The sequence below is a fragment of the Rhopalosiphum padi genome, chromosome 1 (genome assembly GCF_020882245.1).
Source record: "Rhopalosiphum padi isolate XX-2018 chromosome 1, ASM2088224v1, whole genome shotgun sequence".
In the NCBI taxonomy this organism is placed as follows: Eukaryota; Metazoa; Arthropoda; class Insecta; order Hemiptera; family Aphididae; genus Rhopalosiphum; species Rhopalosiphum padi.
This window is the reverse complement of record NC_083597.1, coordinates 92339358-92354630: the sequence shown is the minus strand read 5'-3', so window position 1 is coordinate 92354630 and position 15273 is coordinate 92339358. Positions and strand designations below refer to the sequence as shown.

General features: G+C 27.3%; 1 protein-coding gene across 1 annotated transcript in view; it reads left to right on the top strand.

Annotated features, from left to right (window-relative positions):
- The window catches only part of LOC132929107 (uncharacterized), a 147088-nt gene extending 132582 nt beyond the window's left edge, over positions 1-14506 (top strand). Inside the window, exons 5-6 of the mRNA XM_060994217.1 lie at positions 10096-10336; positions 13700-14506. Coding sequence (XP_060850200.1) covers positions 10096-10336; positions 13700-13773 — 315 coding nt within the window. The 3' untranslated portion in view covers positions 13774-14506. The remainder of the gene's footprint in view (positions 1-10095; positions 10337-13699) is intronic.
- Positions 14507-15273: the final 767 nt, after the last annotated feature.

Below are 15273 nucleotides of genomic sequence, written 5' to 3'. Positions count from 1 at the left end.
CTCGGGTTGTGCAAACCGTCGTAGGTAGAATATATAAAGAAGAGAATTTCACCGTGCGGCGTCGCTAGAGGCGTTGTATGGGATCAGGGAGACGGGAAAAAGGGAAGAGGACGAAGGAGCGGTGACAAAAGAAAGCAATCGAAAAGAAATTTTCACAATTTCTCAAAACCTATCGTGACCAAACGTGTCTGAAACGCTGCAAACAGCGGGAGTGTTGAAGGCGGTCGTCGAGGAGTTATTGATGGGTGGGGATGGGATGTTGATCCCGCGCGACGGAGTAAAGAACCGCTCTGCAGCTGCCCAACGTTATATATAATATTATTATATATACTATGTACATGCACATGCACACACTATCTCAATCGGTGCCGCCTGATCCATTAGGCCCGAGAAATACGGCGGCGGGGGGACCTTTTGTTCGAATCCGACTGTACTGGTAAAAGCTCAGCAAAACGTATAAACTCGCTTTTCCCGTTATTTTTCCACCGAGCAACACTATTAAACGCGATGTCAGCGATCAGGAACTACTCAGATGTGAGTAAATGCGTGTTTGCGAATAACTACGGAACAGATGTTTGTGTCAAAAACTTCAGAGTTTAGAACTTAACAGTTTCGCTCTGTATGATTACATCCACGGCCGTGGCGTGGTGACTAAAGGCGACTCTAGGAATAAGATACACACTTCTACACTTCCGGCTGTGCAAACGGAAATGTATATACTAGAACCGTGCCACTTCCGGGCTTTAGGATGGCATCCGTCGACAGCGCACTGACCGTGTAGTCTGCATGGCTCGACAGACCAGTAATAATACCGAGTACTAGGTCGAAAAAGGGAACAATACGCAGACTGTTTCATTAAAAGTTAAACAATGATAATATTGAAAAGTTTTAATGTTTTCGAAAATATATTTTTACATAATTTGAAACCATTAAAAATAATATTTTTGAATATCTTAAATTTTATAAGTTTTTACTTTTAAATGTTTTTAATTTCATATTCTATTATAAAATATTTTTTCTAGGAATATCAATATATACAAATATAATTTTAAACTAGTAATTAATTACTTATAGCTTATAAGTAATTAAAGTTTCGATGAGCGTACCAATTTTTTACAGAATACCTCTGTGTCACTAAATTTCGTTTATATTCACTTTAAATAATAATAATAATCAACTATTTCTTCAAAATTAAATTAATCTCAACAAATTTTACTTAAAATTCTTAAAAATATATTTTGCTTTAAAATTTTGAATTGAAAATGTACGCTTTGATGCAAAAAAGCAAAATATAATGAATAGTAAAAAAATCTTGTTGTGCAGTGATTTTGTGTTAATTATGTTAAAAAAATATATTTCTTAAAACGAATAGTTTTTAAAATAATAAGTGTTTACCTTTTATAAAACTATCTAATTTATTTATACATCGGGGTTGTGACTAAAGAGGATGGTTGTATATAGAGTTATTAATTATAATTTTTCGATTAACTTTAGTTTAAGTTAGTACTTAAGTATTTACATTATTAAAGTACCAATGATAATATAGTTCTCGACTTTAGTCGCGTGACGTTTGACCGATTGTTTTTCTTTGTTATAAGACTAAAGTTATCAATTATTACAGGGCGTGGTTGATTAAACTAAGAAAAATGTCCTTTTATCGTGATTTCCAAAACACTTATTTCACATTGATATCGGGCCACCCCCAACTTTTAATTTAATTTTTACTTCAATAAAAGAATTTTCATTACGTATTGCCTCTACTTCATGATTAGTGGATAAAACTTCAGTCCAGAATTACCACTATGAGTTTGTACCTGCTTTATATTTTAATGTCTATACACACATTTTTTCTTTTTTAAATAATAATATACGTTTACAACAATGTTATTGTACCGTTAAAGGATTAGGTGTATTTTTATGAGATTACTAAATCTTGTTGTAAAATATATTTATGTTTTTTTGAGAAATACATTTACTTAAATAATAATAAATGTTTCAAAAAGTTTTCCAATAAAAATAGCGTTCACATACACGCAAATACAAAGCGAATTTGAATTACAGAACGCAATATGTATATGAAAATAAATAAATAACACTTTAATATGATTTCAATTGATGACATGGTTTATATTAAATAACATACTATACAATATTGTATTTTCACCATTTTTGGAAATTTATGTCGCTATTAGATTATCGTTATTGTCGTCAATACTATAAACCAGTGTTTTTCTCGTTTCCATCTAGGTCAATCGCCATCCCGCAATTTGTATCGGTTGTAAAAATAATTTCAAACGCTATTGCCTCACTATATTTCCCTAAAATAATATCGGCGAATAGTCAGATAAATTACATCAGCCGTGGAATTTCAAATTCGGTTCTCCCGCTTTGATAATATCCACGTACTATAATTTATTACATTACCTTGTGCCGCCGACAATTAAGACAGTGAACGTCCTTAATGTAATTACTGTCCCGGAAGTTTTAGTAGAGACGTGGAAACTTTGCGGTCGGTCATGTCCATTATAAGGCTGCTGAATGTGTGTAATATTATAAACTGAACAGGGAGTTTACCGCCGTAAGAACACATCACTACCGAACGTCATTTTAGCAGTCAATATATTATTTCTGCATAATAATAGAATCTAATGACAGAAATAATCAAGTTCCCGGGGGAAATAAAAAACGAAACAACTGTGATATCGGAACCAAAAATGTTCATAAAAGCTACACAGCAAGAATCATCGTTGTCCCACGCAATAGTAGTGTTAAAAATCGTCAAAAATAATTTATCATTGTGTACGAAAACATGTTTATACATATATTTATTTCGATTACTAAAAGTGATACCACAGCTCCAAAAGCCGAATACTATGGTAATAATATAATAATAATAATAATAATAATAATAATAATAATAATAATAATAATAATAATAACAGGGAAGATAAAATAGAGCGTGCCAAGTATATAATACGTGTGTGTGTGTGTATGTGTGTGTGTGAGAGAGTGATGGAACGAGTGAGTGTGAGAGACTGAAGAGATAAAACCCCATCAGCAACTCAATAAAATCGAATGACCAGTGTGTAAACTCAGTGTGGCATGTAGAACCTGAACTGTAGTGAATAGAGGTGAATATACGTACTTAAAAGACATGGTGGCGTTTCCATTAAATTTAAAAGGCCTGTAGTATGTGTGTGTGACGTGTGTGTGTACTAAGCGTGGCTGAGTGAATGGGTATGGGGAAGAGTGTTTTTTTCTTTATTCCTACGTTTCGAAAATAACCAATACATACATTTACTAAAAATCGTTGATGGACTGATGTAATGAAATGCATGGAAAAATAAGGATCGTATAAATTAACACTATTGGACGTGTTTCTGCGTGGTTGGCTTTGAACTGAAAATAAAGTAGTCCCGGAACGCGATTATAGTGTTTTTTCAACGAAACATAGACGTCCGTTGCGAATATTTCCGACTGTTTCTTCTTTTTTTTGTTTTTAACAATAATTTACAAAAATTAAAACGGTCAACCATACATTAATATGGACTAACACATTGTAATAATGACCACGATATGGAGTTCTTTATTAACTATATATAGATAATTCTACGTAAATATGAAATTGTGTGTTAGTTCGTAATTTATGACTAGCCCACGGTCACATAAACCTCAAAATAAATCAAACAAAGAATTGAGAAACTAACAATTTTTAGAGGAAAAATATACGAGAATAGCGTATAGTGCAAACACGGCCTGTTTATATTATGTATTTGTAGTTTTACATTGTCTTGCAGTCATGCTATACATTCTAACAAATTTCAGTGGGACACAGATGACATAAAATTAGGTCCTTAAAATTTAATATGGTTTCAATACACTATTTTTTTTTAAATTAAACGGATAATAAATTAAACGTATTTAATTAAAATTCCATTCACTAATTGTTTCAGTGAAATTGTATTTATTTATTTTTTTTAAATTTTGAAACGGTTGACATTCTTTTAAACTATTAATTAATTAATTAATATATTATATGATTGAATAAGCTAGACAAATAATTCACTATTGTATTATATTGTTGCTCTAAACGGCATGTATAAATCATGTGAATCATAAATATGTGATATAATATGAACACATAATTTTAATAATTAGTAAGAATTTATATGTCATTATAATTTTATAGATTTAAATAACCACATTACTATAAAACTCGTCAATTTGAAATCCATTATTATAGATATATAAAATATGTAGTTATTTATTTTTCACTTAAAAAATAAATACATATAAGTATATATACATACACCTATAAAAATAAATTTGATTAAAAGTGTGTTGGCGTTATTACTATAGCAGTAAATTCTATTTGGGTGGATTTAACTTCTGGTTTAAAACAATTTCACATTGTAATTTATTTAAAGTACAAAAAAGTATTAACTGTCAATGAAAGAGAACATATTTTATTAATAAAAATTTTTATTGTCTCACCGCTAACAACAAAATTTTCATTTCAGTAAATATGTGTGTAAACTACCTGTATTATAAGAAACCATTCATTTCCGGTTATTTTTCAAATTCATGATCATAATATATTGTTAATTAAGATTGTATTATAATAGATACTGACGTTATTAATTGCTTTACCGAAAAATTAATAGGTAGGAAATAAATTTATTCGTGATTTCGAATTGATAAAAATGTCATTCATACATACGGCAGTTATATAAAAACAGAAAAAGCAATTAAATATTTTTCATGTATGTTACATTGTATGTAAAAAGACTTACAAAAGTTTTTATTTTCTTTATAATAATAATTATTAATTAGTATAACTATGTTCCGAATGAAAACAATAATATTATTGGAAGCATATACCGTTATATGTTTATTATAAACTTAATGATTTCGTTTCAGTAAAATGTTGTTCATGAAGAATTATTATACGACGTAAATTCGACCATCTAAAACCATATTTAGTAATCTCCCATTTGACAGGTTCAATATCGAAGTTTTTTGATAAACGTTTTTTTTTTCACGAATGTTTGCAGTAAAATAATATAGGATAAGAATAATATACCTTCAATTCGTAATTTATTGTTAACCAAAAAAAACTTTCATTACCCTCTCACGCAACTCACCGTTCGATTGAAGTAACTATTTTTTTTTTATTTACCCATAAATTGAGTGCTGCGCGTAGTCATATCATTTTCAATAGCATCGGATTGCTGGACATTTTTACGACCGAATATAAAAACATTAGATATATAAATATATATAATAATATTTATCTGCGTTTCTTGTCGTATGATTGTAAATTATTTTTAGATTTGTGTAAACACAGAGGAGTGATTCACCAATAATAATATTATTTTCTTGAAATAATGAATATGAATATAAATTTGTATTCCTATAATTTTTAACTCTAGTTAAAGACTATATTTTTAATAAAATTGTTCTTTAAACGATCTAATAAGAGTGAGTATTGGGGCGACACAAATTCATTTTTTTCAATTAAGAACAAACCTACTAAATGTATACTTTTAAGTAGATACATTTTTAGAAAATATTTGATATCTAGATTAAAATTTGAACGAAAATGTTGTAAATTAATAAAATGTTTATACTCTAATGGAAAAATTATACCAAGCTATTACCTCGAACACAATATATTATAAATACGTGGTCTGATAATCGATACTCGATATCAACTACACAGTCAAAGTTAAAAAAAATATTAAAAAACCCAACGATGCCAAACCTTCTATTAATCTTAAGCACGATAACTGTAACTTGAGTACTTGACCATTTAGATGTAATCATAATAAACGCTTGACACGATTCCATCGACATATAATATTAAGCCACCGTCAAACAAGCATGCAATACAATCTGATTTTTTAGACTGTCGAAACATTCAAAATAAAAAGAATAACATTAGTGAATAAAGATTCATAGCGATACAACTCTGCTGTAAACTGTAGTAGACATACCTGCACAGTAAGACGACGACGAATGTGCGACCACTGGACAAGACCAACGTAGTATTGTATGAGTGCTGATTAATGCTCCCATGATGAATATTTACGATGACCAGTGACTATCCAGTCAATAAGAGACTTGAGCAGATTAACCAGTAACACACGTCCAAATTATCGGGAAGATTATACGTCAATCGTAACCGACGACTGTCAGACCCGAAAGACCTCGCGGAACAAATCTTAGAGACCAACAGAAAGCCAATTCACGGACAAACAGTCTGACACCGAAAAACTTTAGCAATACTGCTGAGGAATAATCGTCTTACGTTCTAAAACCAACTACAAGACATCCGTTATTAGGGCTACTACTTACTTCACATCTGACACAATCGTTTAAGATACTTTCCTGGGCCATTGCCGTATCTTGATGTATGCATTTGCTTGGGCGGTCACGAAAATGAGTTATCTTCGTTCATATTATACAAACCCACACATTGTAATCATTAGCATTGGACCTGCATGGTCAATGATAAAAGGGATAATCACCCACTCTGGCCTCATACTTGGGTCATATCATCCGGTCCTTACTTATCGCTCCCTTTTTTATATAGGTATATTTAAATGTTCCTATAAAAATAACGGACAGCGTGATTACCATTAAAATTTGTGTTCGCGTTATAATAATTATATTTATATTATATGAAGCATACTGATTGAACACGTCGTTTCAAAACTAAAAATAATAATTCTTAAGTTTTGTTTTCAATATTTGTTTTATTTGTAACAAATATTTCCAGCATTAGTTATACTCGTGCATTATTTTACAAATTACATAATGTTAATATATCAGTGTCATTAGTGTCAATAGTTGTTTAAAAATTTCTATAGTCTTCATACCATCCAAATTTAGTCATTGACAAAATACTTTTAGTATATAAAGTTAAATAACTCAAATACTACTCAAATTTCAATTAAGATACATCAAAATATTTTTAAAAAATCATTTAATACGGTTTGAACATTATAACTCGTTTATGTAGCAGTTTATCAGGCAGTAGAGATAATTATTGTTCGCATTTACTTGTTTTGTTATTGTATTTCTTTATTTTTATTCGACCTTCTGCACAATTTGACAAATAACCACAACTTTCAACGGCTTCCTCTTCACCATGATACGAAACTTTTTCTTTAGTCATTTACTACCTATGTAATTTGACGCTCGAAATGTGTTCATTTAACCACTCCCACGGGACCATAAACAGGTGTCCAACAATTTGATTTCTCTTAAACAAAAAAAAAAAAAAAAACATTAAGTGTTTTTGGAGGAAAAAAATATTTTTGGTAAGTTTTATTTGGAAACTTTTACTAAACTTAACTCATGCTCTGAGAAACTGATGATATTTCGTTAATGTGCTCTATATTTCGAATTTTATTTCAAATGAAACAGTTTTAAGCATCCGATATTTCGATTAATTCAAAAAAACTAAAGTAGCTTTTAATATAAGCTTAAAATATTATCGAAATATATGTATATTAAAAATTAAATCGATTTAATAATTATCTTTTAAAATGTCGCCATTAAACTGTTTTCAGAATTTATGCAATCATGTTAAATTAAATTATATTAGATAACCCAACCTAAGTGAAATATTTTATTTAAAAATAAACGTATTCAATTTTAAATTATATGATTGTAACTAAAAATATTTTGTCAAATTTACATTTAAAACTACATACCTAATTATTTTTTCTAATCGCAATATTTTATGCCTATACAAATATACATATTTGTATACATTAAATAATATATTGTAACATTGAATAATATGTATACTGTAAAATATTTTAATTACATGTGTTAAATTAATATTTTGTAAAGAAACCATATTTAATATATATTTTTTTTAACGCCCTTTATTGATTAATGAACCATCTCTTCTTATTTCTGTCTTCTAACAGTTTTAAAACTGATAAAATATAGCGACAGACATTGTTTTTAGGTAAGAATTTAATTGAAAGTTTTTCAGTCGGTGTTGTACTTTTAAAATTCTATTTTTTGTAAGTTACATAATTTATTTGTTTTTATTATTATTATTATTATTAATATATATTTTTTCATTAAAAACTAGTCACATGTTTTTAAAAATTATGCAAATATTTGATAATTTATTGATCACAGTTCTAAATAAATTATATTTTTTAATTTTTATAAGAAAATTTTTTTAGATATTTCAATAACGTTAATAATAATTTTAATTTGTAATATTTTAATAGAAACCCAATCTTTTTGATGAAAATAAGTTTTTTTTAATCAAATAAACGAAACGTGTGTTGGTAAACATAATAAGACAATAATAAACAATTTTAACGTGAAATGTAAACGAGATTTTGATATAATATCTAACAGAACGTATTTTTTACAACAATGTTATAACGTTTTAACCAAATAAATGTATCGGAACTTTTTTAAATACCTAACTACTCTGCAAACTGTAAATACATTTATTTTTTTTCAAGTAGGTTTTTATTGTGATTTTATTTTTGTACTCACAACAGTATAATACGGCTGCTATTACTGCAGTCGTTGCTCATAAATACACTACGATGTAATCTGTTTGAACCAGTCTGAAATTGACCCATACACAATTATATCAGTTGACAATGGGAGTTTAGATGCCATTCGTGAAATACAGTACAAAGACTAAATTATTATTGTTGACTGGCAATTAATGTTTATATAACCCTATGGTTGCAGAAACACAATGCTCTAGTATTGAAAAAATACAGTTTATTTTGTCATTACGCACGTGTAGGTATTACTCGTATAATATTATACTACAAAATAGCTGTATTGTTTTTTAGCCAGTGTTTGAAACATAATATCAGAGAATGTGTTTGGATGGAAATTAGGCAGATCGTCAATTACTGTATGTACTACGGTTGTTAACAATATATTATCTATTATATTTTGATCTGTAAAATATTTTATGACATTTATAGCACTAGTGGATATATTTTCTACCTACGTAGAATTATCGACATATTAGATAACGCTATTAGTACAGGTTTCGAATTACTCTATCGGCCACAGTGTCACATCATAATGTTTGCAATCAAAACGCACTGTTTTGTGTACATCGCCTAAAATCCAAAATATATATTATACGTTTACCTAACGTTATTATTGTACCATATTAACAACGGCGGTGGGTATCGTTATATGTTATCGTCGCGCCGACCTTTGATGTCATGTCCGCGCGCTTAAACATTATCGTATGCCAAAATCCGACATGTAGGCGGATGTTCCGCGATCCACCGAACTGTAATTTGGTGTAATGCAGTAAACATGTAACAAAACTAAACCATTGCAAGGGTGCCCGCGTCGTTAATACGTTTTTAATTGAACGTCGGCCGTACATTTACAATGTTTATGTTCGTTCGAGTAATACATATTATATTAGGCTGATATTATATCATATTATATGCACGTGTGCGTTAATGAACAAGTTTTAAAAATTACGAAAACTTGTTCCAAAATAATCATAATTTTTTTATGGTATAATGCGCCATAATAAACGTCAAATTTTAAATATAATATATGTATTATAGCTACATATTATAAACATTAACTCGTGGTGTTTATAAATTATAATTTATTTCTGTATTTATGTGATTTCGTGTACACCTAATAGGATTAAAATATTTATTAATACATTTTTTATTAATTGCATAAGCTGAGGTTGTAGTGACATCGGGTAAATCGAAAAAAAAGAAAAAATATTTTTACAATAGGTAGGTAATTGATTCATAATATAATATATCGTAATAATAATTCATCGTATAATACTATGAGAAAGTATTATAGATTCGTCACGAATAAATATATTTGAGGGTACGTTTTTCTTGTTAGCTAGTTATAAATTTGATTTGAACATTAAACAAAGGATTACCTTTATGAGTTCACCAATAGAAATCTTTATTTGTATAATATCTTTTCCTTTTCAATGATGTGTGTTAATTTGTAAGTGTCCAACTTCCTCATAATATTATTAAATTGTTATTCCATTACGAATTATTTTACAAACTAATTATTATGCTATTTCGATTTCAGGTGGATGGTTATCTGCTCGAGCGTTACACTCCCGAGGTATCTGAAGGGCCGTTCTACAATTCCACGTTGGGCCTGCGGTTTCCTCTTAAAAAGGAATGGGTGGATATGCACAAAAAACAGATGTACGTCAAATGCACTGCAAAGGTGGCTGGAGCAGAGACCAAGACAGACGAGACGAGTGTGCGGCTGCGACTCGTACCCGATCAGACACTATCGCAGGAGAGACACATTCTTAACGCTGGTAAATAAATACTATTATTATTTATTTTATTTTTTTATTTTTTAAGTCAATTTTAAAATTAAATTAATACAAACAATTGTGGAACATAAAATCATAGACATTGATTAACCTCTTGATGCACATATTACTTTTATTCGATGTATGATGTGCTTTAATAATATAATGAAACAATTATGAAAAAAAATTGTTAAAAAAACATTTGTATAAATGAGAAAAATTGCACACGGTGCCATATGTGCCATTATGTGTGCAAGGTTTCAGCATTTTTTACAAATAATATATTTTTTAAACACCCCTCAAATTTTATTAAACTTATAATATTATAATCACACAAAAAAATTAACAAATAAAGATCATAATATTATTTTCATTGAATTTCTTTATTCTTTATTACAATTAACACAGTTCAAAATATAAACACGTCATAATTAAAATATATAATATAATTTGTTTAAATTATTTAAAAAAAAAAACTTATTAATGGTTAACTTTCTTATTTTATGAAAACAACTTTATTTTATACTTGTAGAGATTTTATGCTATAAACAGATCACTTTCAAATAAAACCAAAAATAAAAATCTTATGTTTACGCGCAATATAATATTTTTAATGGTGAATATTTCCAATATACCTACTCAATTCTTGTAATAACCATTATTATATATAATAACTAAAAAACACTATTATATATGCTTTTATTCAAGCTTAAAATTATTTCATTGTCAGTATGTTCATCATAATAATATAATATATAATGTACGTATACATTTTTATTAAATAAAATCTATTTGATTATTTCAATGAGTATAGTAATTAGTAATTACATTCTATAAAAATGCAGCGAATTTAAGTACATTTAATCAAACAATAATTTAATATATGCATTTATACTAATATACACAACGGCATGACTAAAATGTGTATATTTATTAATTATTGATTGTTATTTGAATTATAATACCAAATTACTAGCACTTGTTATTTAAATGTATTCAGTGCAATTTGAAAATATAACTATATGTATATACTAATTTAATTATTACTACATCTAAATAAAATTGTAAATATATTTAAGTATATGGAAAATTTTTTCAAGTATTATTTTGTATAATAATAACAAATAGTGAAGGTATTTATATAAATATTTTATTTTTATACAATCCTAATTTCAACATCTTCATAGTTCTTTCACTTTTTTTTCTAATTGTTACACGCCATTTTTTCCATAGTTTTATTTTATTAAATACTTCAAACAATTTTTTTTACGAGTATAAAATAATATGATTTTTTTGTTGTGCTCAACATTAGACCCAGCACTGTATCCAATGTGTTTGGTGCTTTCCTTTTTTTTTAATTTTTTTTTTTTAAATCGTCAGTAGATTTACAGCATTCTATCAGTATAATATGTTTAATCGCCAGGATTTCTGTAGAGGTTTATATTGAGGAATTTTCTTTTACTACAAAAATAACTGTGTTATTCAGTTGTATCAGATATTATTTTAGTCTAGACTACTATCTTGTATTGCTTTTTACTTAATTTTGAATTCATGTTTTTTGTTATGTGTATCACGATTTAATGTCCTTCAGTTAAGATAATTTAATTGTCTTTGCCAGTGTTTACAGTAAAATAAAAACATTTTCTTGAGTTGGATTTTAATGAATGTTGTTATACTATGTAAACTATAAGTACCTATTTAGAAGTTATACATTTATAATTTTATACATTATAATTGATAAATAATTTCGAAGGTTTATTTATTTTTAAACAGTAACGATCAGATATGTTCACGTTATTATTTTTTTGAATAACAATTATTATTAATTACAGCATAACACGTCGTTAATAATTTCATTATTATAATAATATTTCATTTATTGAAATAAAGTAACCGTAGTTTTCAGAATACCTAATAATAATATACCGACATAATACTACGAGTAATTGATAAACACAATCAGACAATTTGCACGCATTTATTTGTCATTCGCAATACATTATTTCATCGACGAGATCGGGTTGTGATTCGTAAAAATGATTTATGGTACGTTTATAATTGTACCTATAGTTTCAAAATTACACGAATCCGTTCCAATTTCCAACATTAAAGAGATAGTCATTTTTTAATGCCGATTATGCTATAGTTTTTTAATTAATATATTTTCGTAAATATTTTTGTATTCTGTTAATTAAAAATAGCACAGGTACTTTTGTTCATGGTGTATATTATATAATTTTTTATTTATCATATATTTTAAATTAAATGTTCATAAAAATAAAAAATAAACTGTCAGTTTGTTGTACATATCAATCCATTTATTAAATTATAAACTCACACAATCATTGTTCTGTAGAGAAGCGTTAAATGATTTCCCTTTGATGTATTTGATTTAAATACAGTTTACAGTTGTTATTGTTTCTTGTAGTTTTCACTATAAATATATGAGTGTATAAATATATATTTAATATATATGGCAATTAAAATAAGTGCTTTAGAGAAATACGGGTAGCTATATGTATCGTGACCAATATCATTAGTTACTGTCTCTGTTTACTCGATTTACTATGGTCTAGGAAACTTGGTAATTTGTTCTAATCCAAAAGTTTATATAATCATTAAACTTATATAAAATTTCAATTTTTCTATGAACCATAAATTATCGATTTTGTAGAGTATAAAATTAAATTAAAGTCAATAAGTACTAACCGTAATGTCGAGTGACAGAAAATATTGTTTTATCTACATTCATAGGAATTATTAATAAGTGATTTATTATTGAATGTATTTGATTTTTAACTATAAAATATTGCAGCTATGAAAAATGTCTTCACTTGGTACATTTTATTATACTATAATCATTATAAATTAATATAATAATATAAATTGAATTGTCACAATTCTAATTAATTACCAAATCAATTTATCTTTGTACAGCAAAAACAAAATCTTTTTTAATTGGTTTTATTTCTACATTTAATATATGTATATATATTATTATATATAAAATATAAATAATATTTAAAAATAAATTTATAAATTTATATATACTTAACTATTCCAGAATAGTAAGTTCTCGATAAATAACTAAAACAAATTAATGAAATATATTGATTTTATAATATTATAATTCCTTATAAAAGAAATCATATATTTCGTGTTTTTACACAAATTGTACAACATAATATTATCTTCATATTTTATTTCTTGGTAAATCACTAAAATATTCCTTGCTTGAATTAGTCAATTATATATTGTAAAAAATAGTAACTGCAATGCACATTTATATAATAAAATAATAATAATATGTATATATATATTTTAGCTTGAACACGATCTAATTTCTATGATTTTTCTTTTTTTTAGGCGCTGACATCAACAACCAATGTGTCATAATATTGATCATATCCGCTGTATATTACTACAAAGTATACAACTAAGTTGAAGGTTTAAGTAAAAGCTTGTTTAAATACCAAAGATAAAAACACATTAAATTTATAATCAATAATGTGCAATTAGGATGAAAAACTTTTCTTTTTTTTTTGTAAAATGGCATTTTTTCTTTGTTGTTGCCTAGTTGTCTTGGACCCCACCGCATAATAATGGTCTGAACTTCAAATACAAAAATATTCCTTGTTCGGAGTGAATTCGTGTATACAAACGTGGTATCCGTGGTATCAATTAGAGAGTTCGTACTATTTTTTCAAAGAGCTTTTTAAACTTTTTATTGAAAGTTCAGGCTTTTGTGTGGGACCGTTAAAAGGCTCACCACCTTATTAACCTTTAAATAATAATAATTCGGTTTGAAGTTTTTTTTAATTTTTTTTTCCACCAACGCGTAAGAAACAAAAACGTGTTTGATGTAAGTTGAGCGTTATAAAAATAATTCCATATTTTCCATTTTTTTTTTGCCACATTGTATTTAAATGTTTTGCAATGAGCAAACACGGTGGTGCTGATTATCTCCTACCCCTTTATACCTTCCCCTATTTACCTTTATACTTTCATATAAATTAATTCGGCATCTTAAAAGCTTCGGGGTTTGTGAGTACTAGTCAACAAGTATGGCAAGTGTCTTGGTTGTCGTTTATCTTTTGTGTAAATACTATTTATCGTTGTTCCGTACAACTAGTTATATATTATATTTAATAATAAATTACTTATATAAATTTATGTAATTTGATTCATAGTTAATTGTTGTTACCTAAAAAAAAAATTGATAAGGCATAATTATCTTTTTATCAATCAAGACTAGTCCACGTGAATTTTGTTTATTTGTTGTAAAACATGTCATTGTATGATTTGTTTAATTCATGCGAAATTTATTCCACCAAAATTCTCAACATAATTGAATTTATTGTAAATGTCATTTTGATAAGCTATAGAATGCATAGAAAAATGAAAATGAAATTTAAATTTTTGATTTTATAACTGGCAATCTATCATATAATGGTATAAGATATAAAATATTTACAATAAATCGATAAAAATAAGGCGTGTGCTTACGTTTTAAATTAAATAATAAAACATCAATTTGTTTAATTCAATTTAAATATTCTCATAACAATATCTGAAAACTATTTTATAACCGGCAACAATGAATGTCAAGTTTATATAATAATTAGTATCCTCGAGAAAATATACAAATTGTATTCATAATTAAATTTGAACGCATGTAAATTAAATAATAGTTTTAAATATTTTGTATATTTTCCATTTGAAGTCGATACGTATCATAAATTCATAAATGTTATTGTCTTAAGTTAACCGGAAACATTAATATTGTTTATAATACAAATATGCATTTAATACAAACCGACATATAACCATGTACAAAATTACTTTATATAGTTGTCAAACATTACTATCAAAATAGGTTCCTATAGTTTCATTTCCAGAGGTTTTTGTATAACTGTATTGGAAGTTTCGACAACTCATCA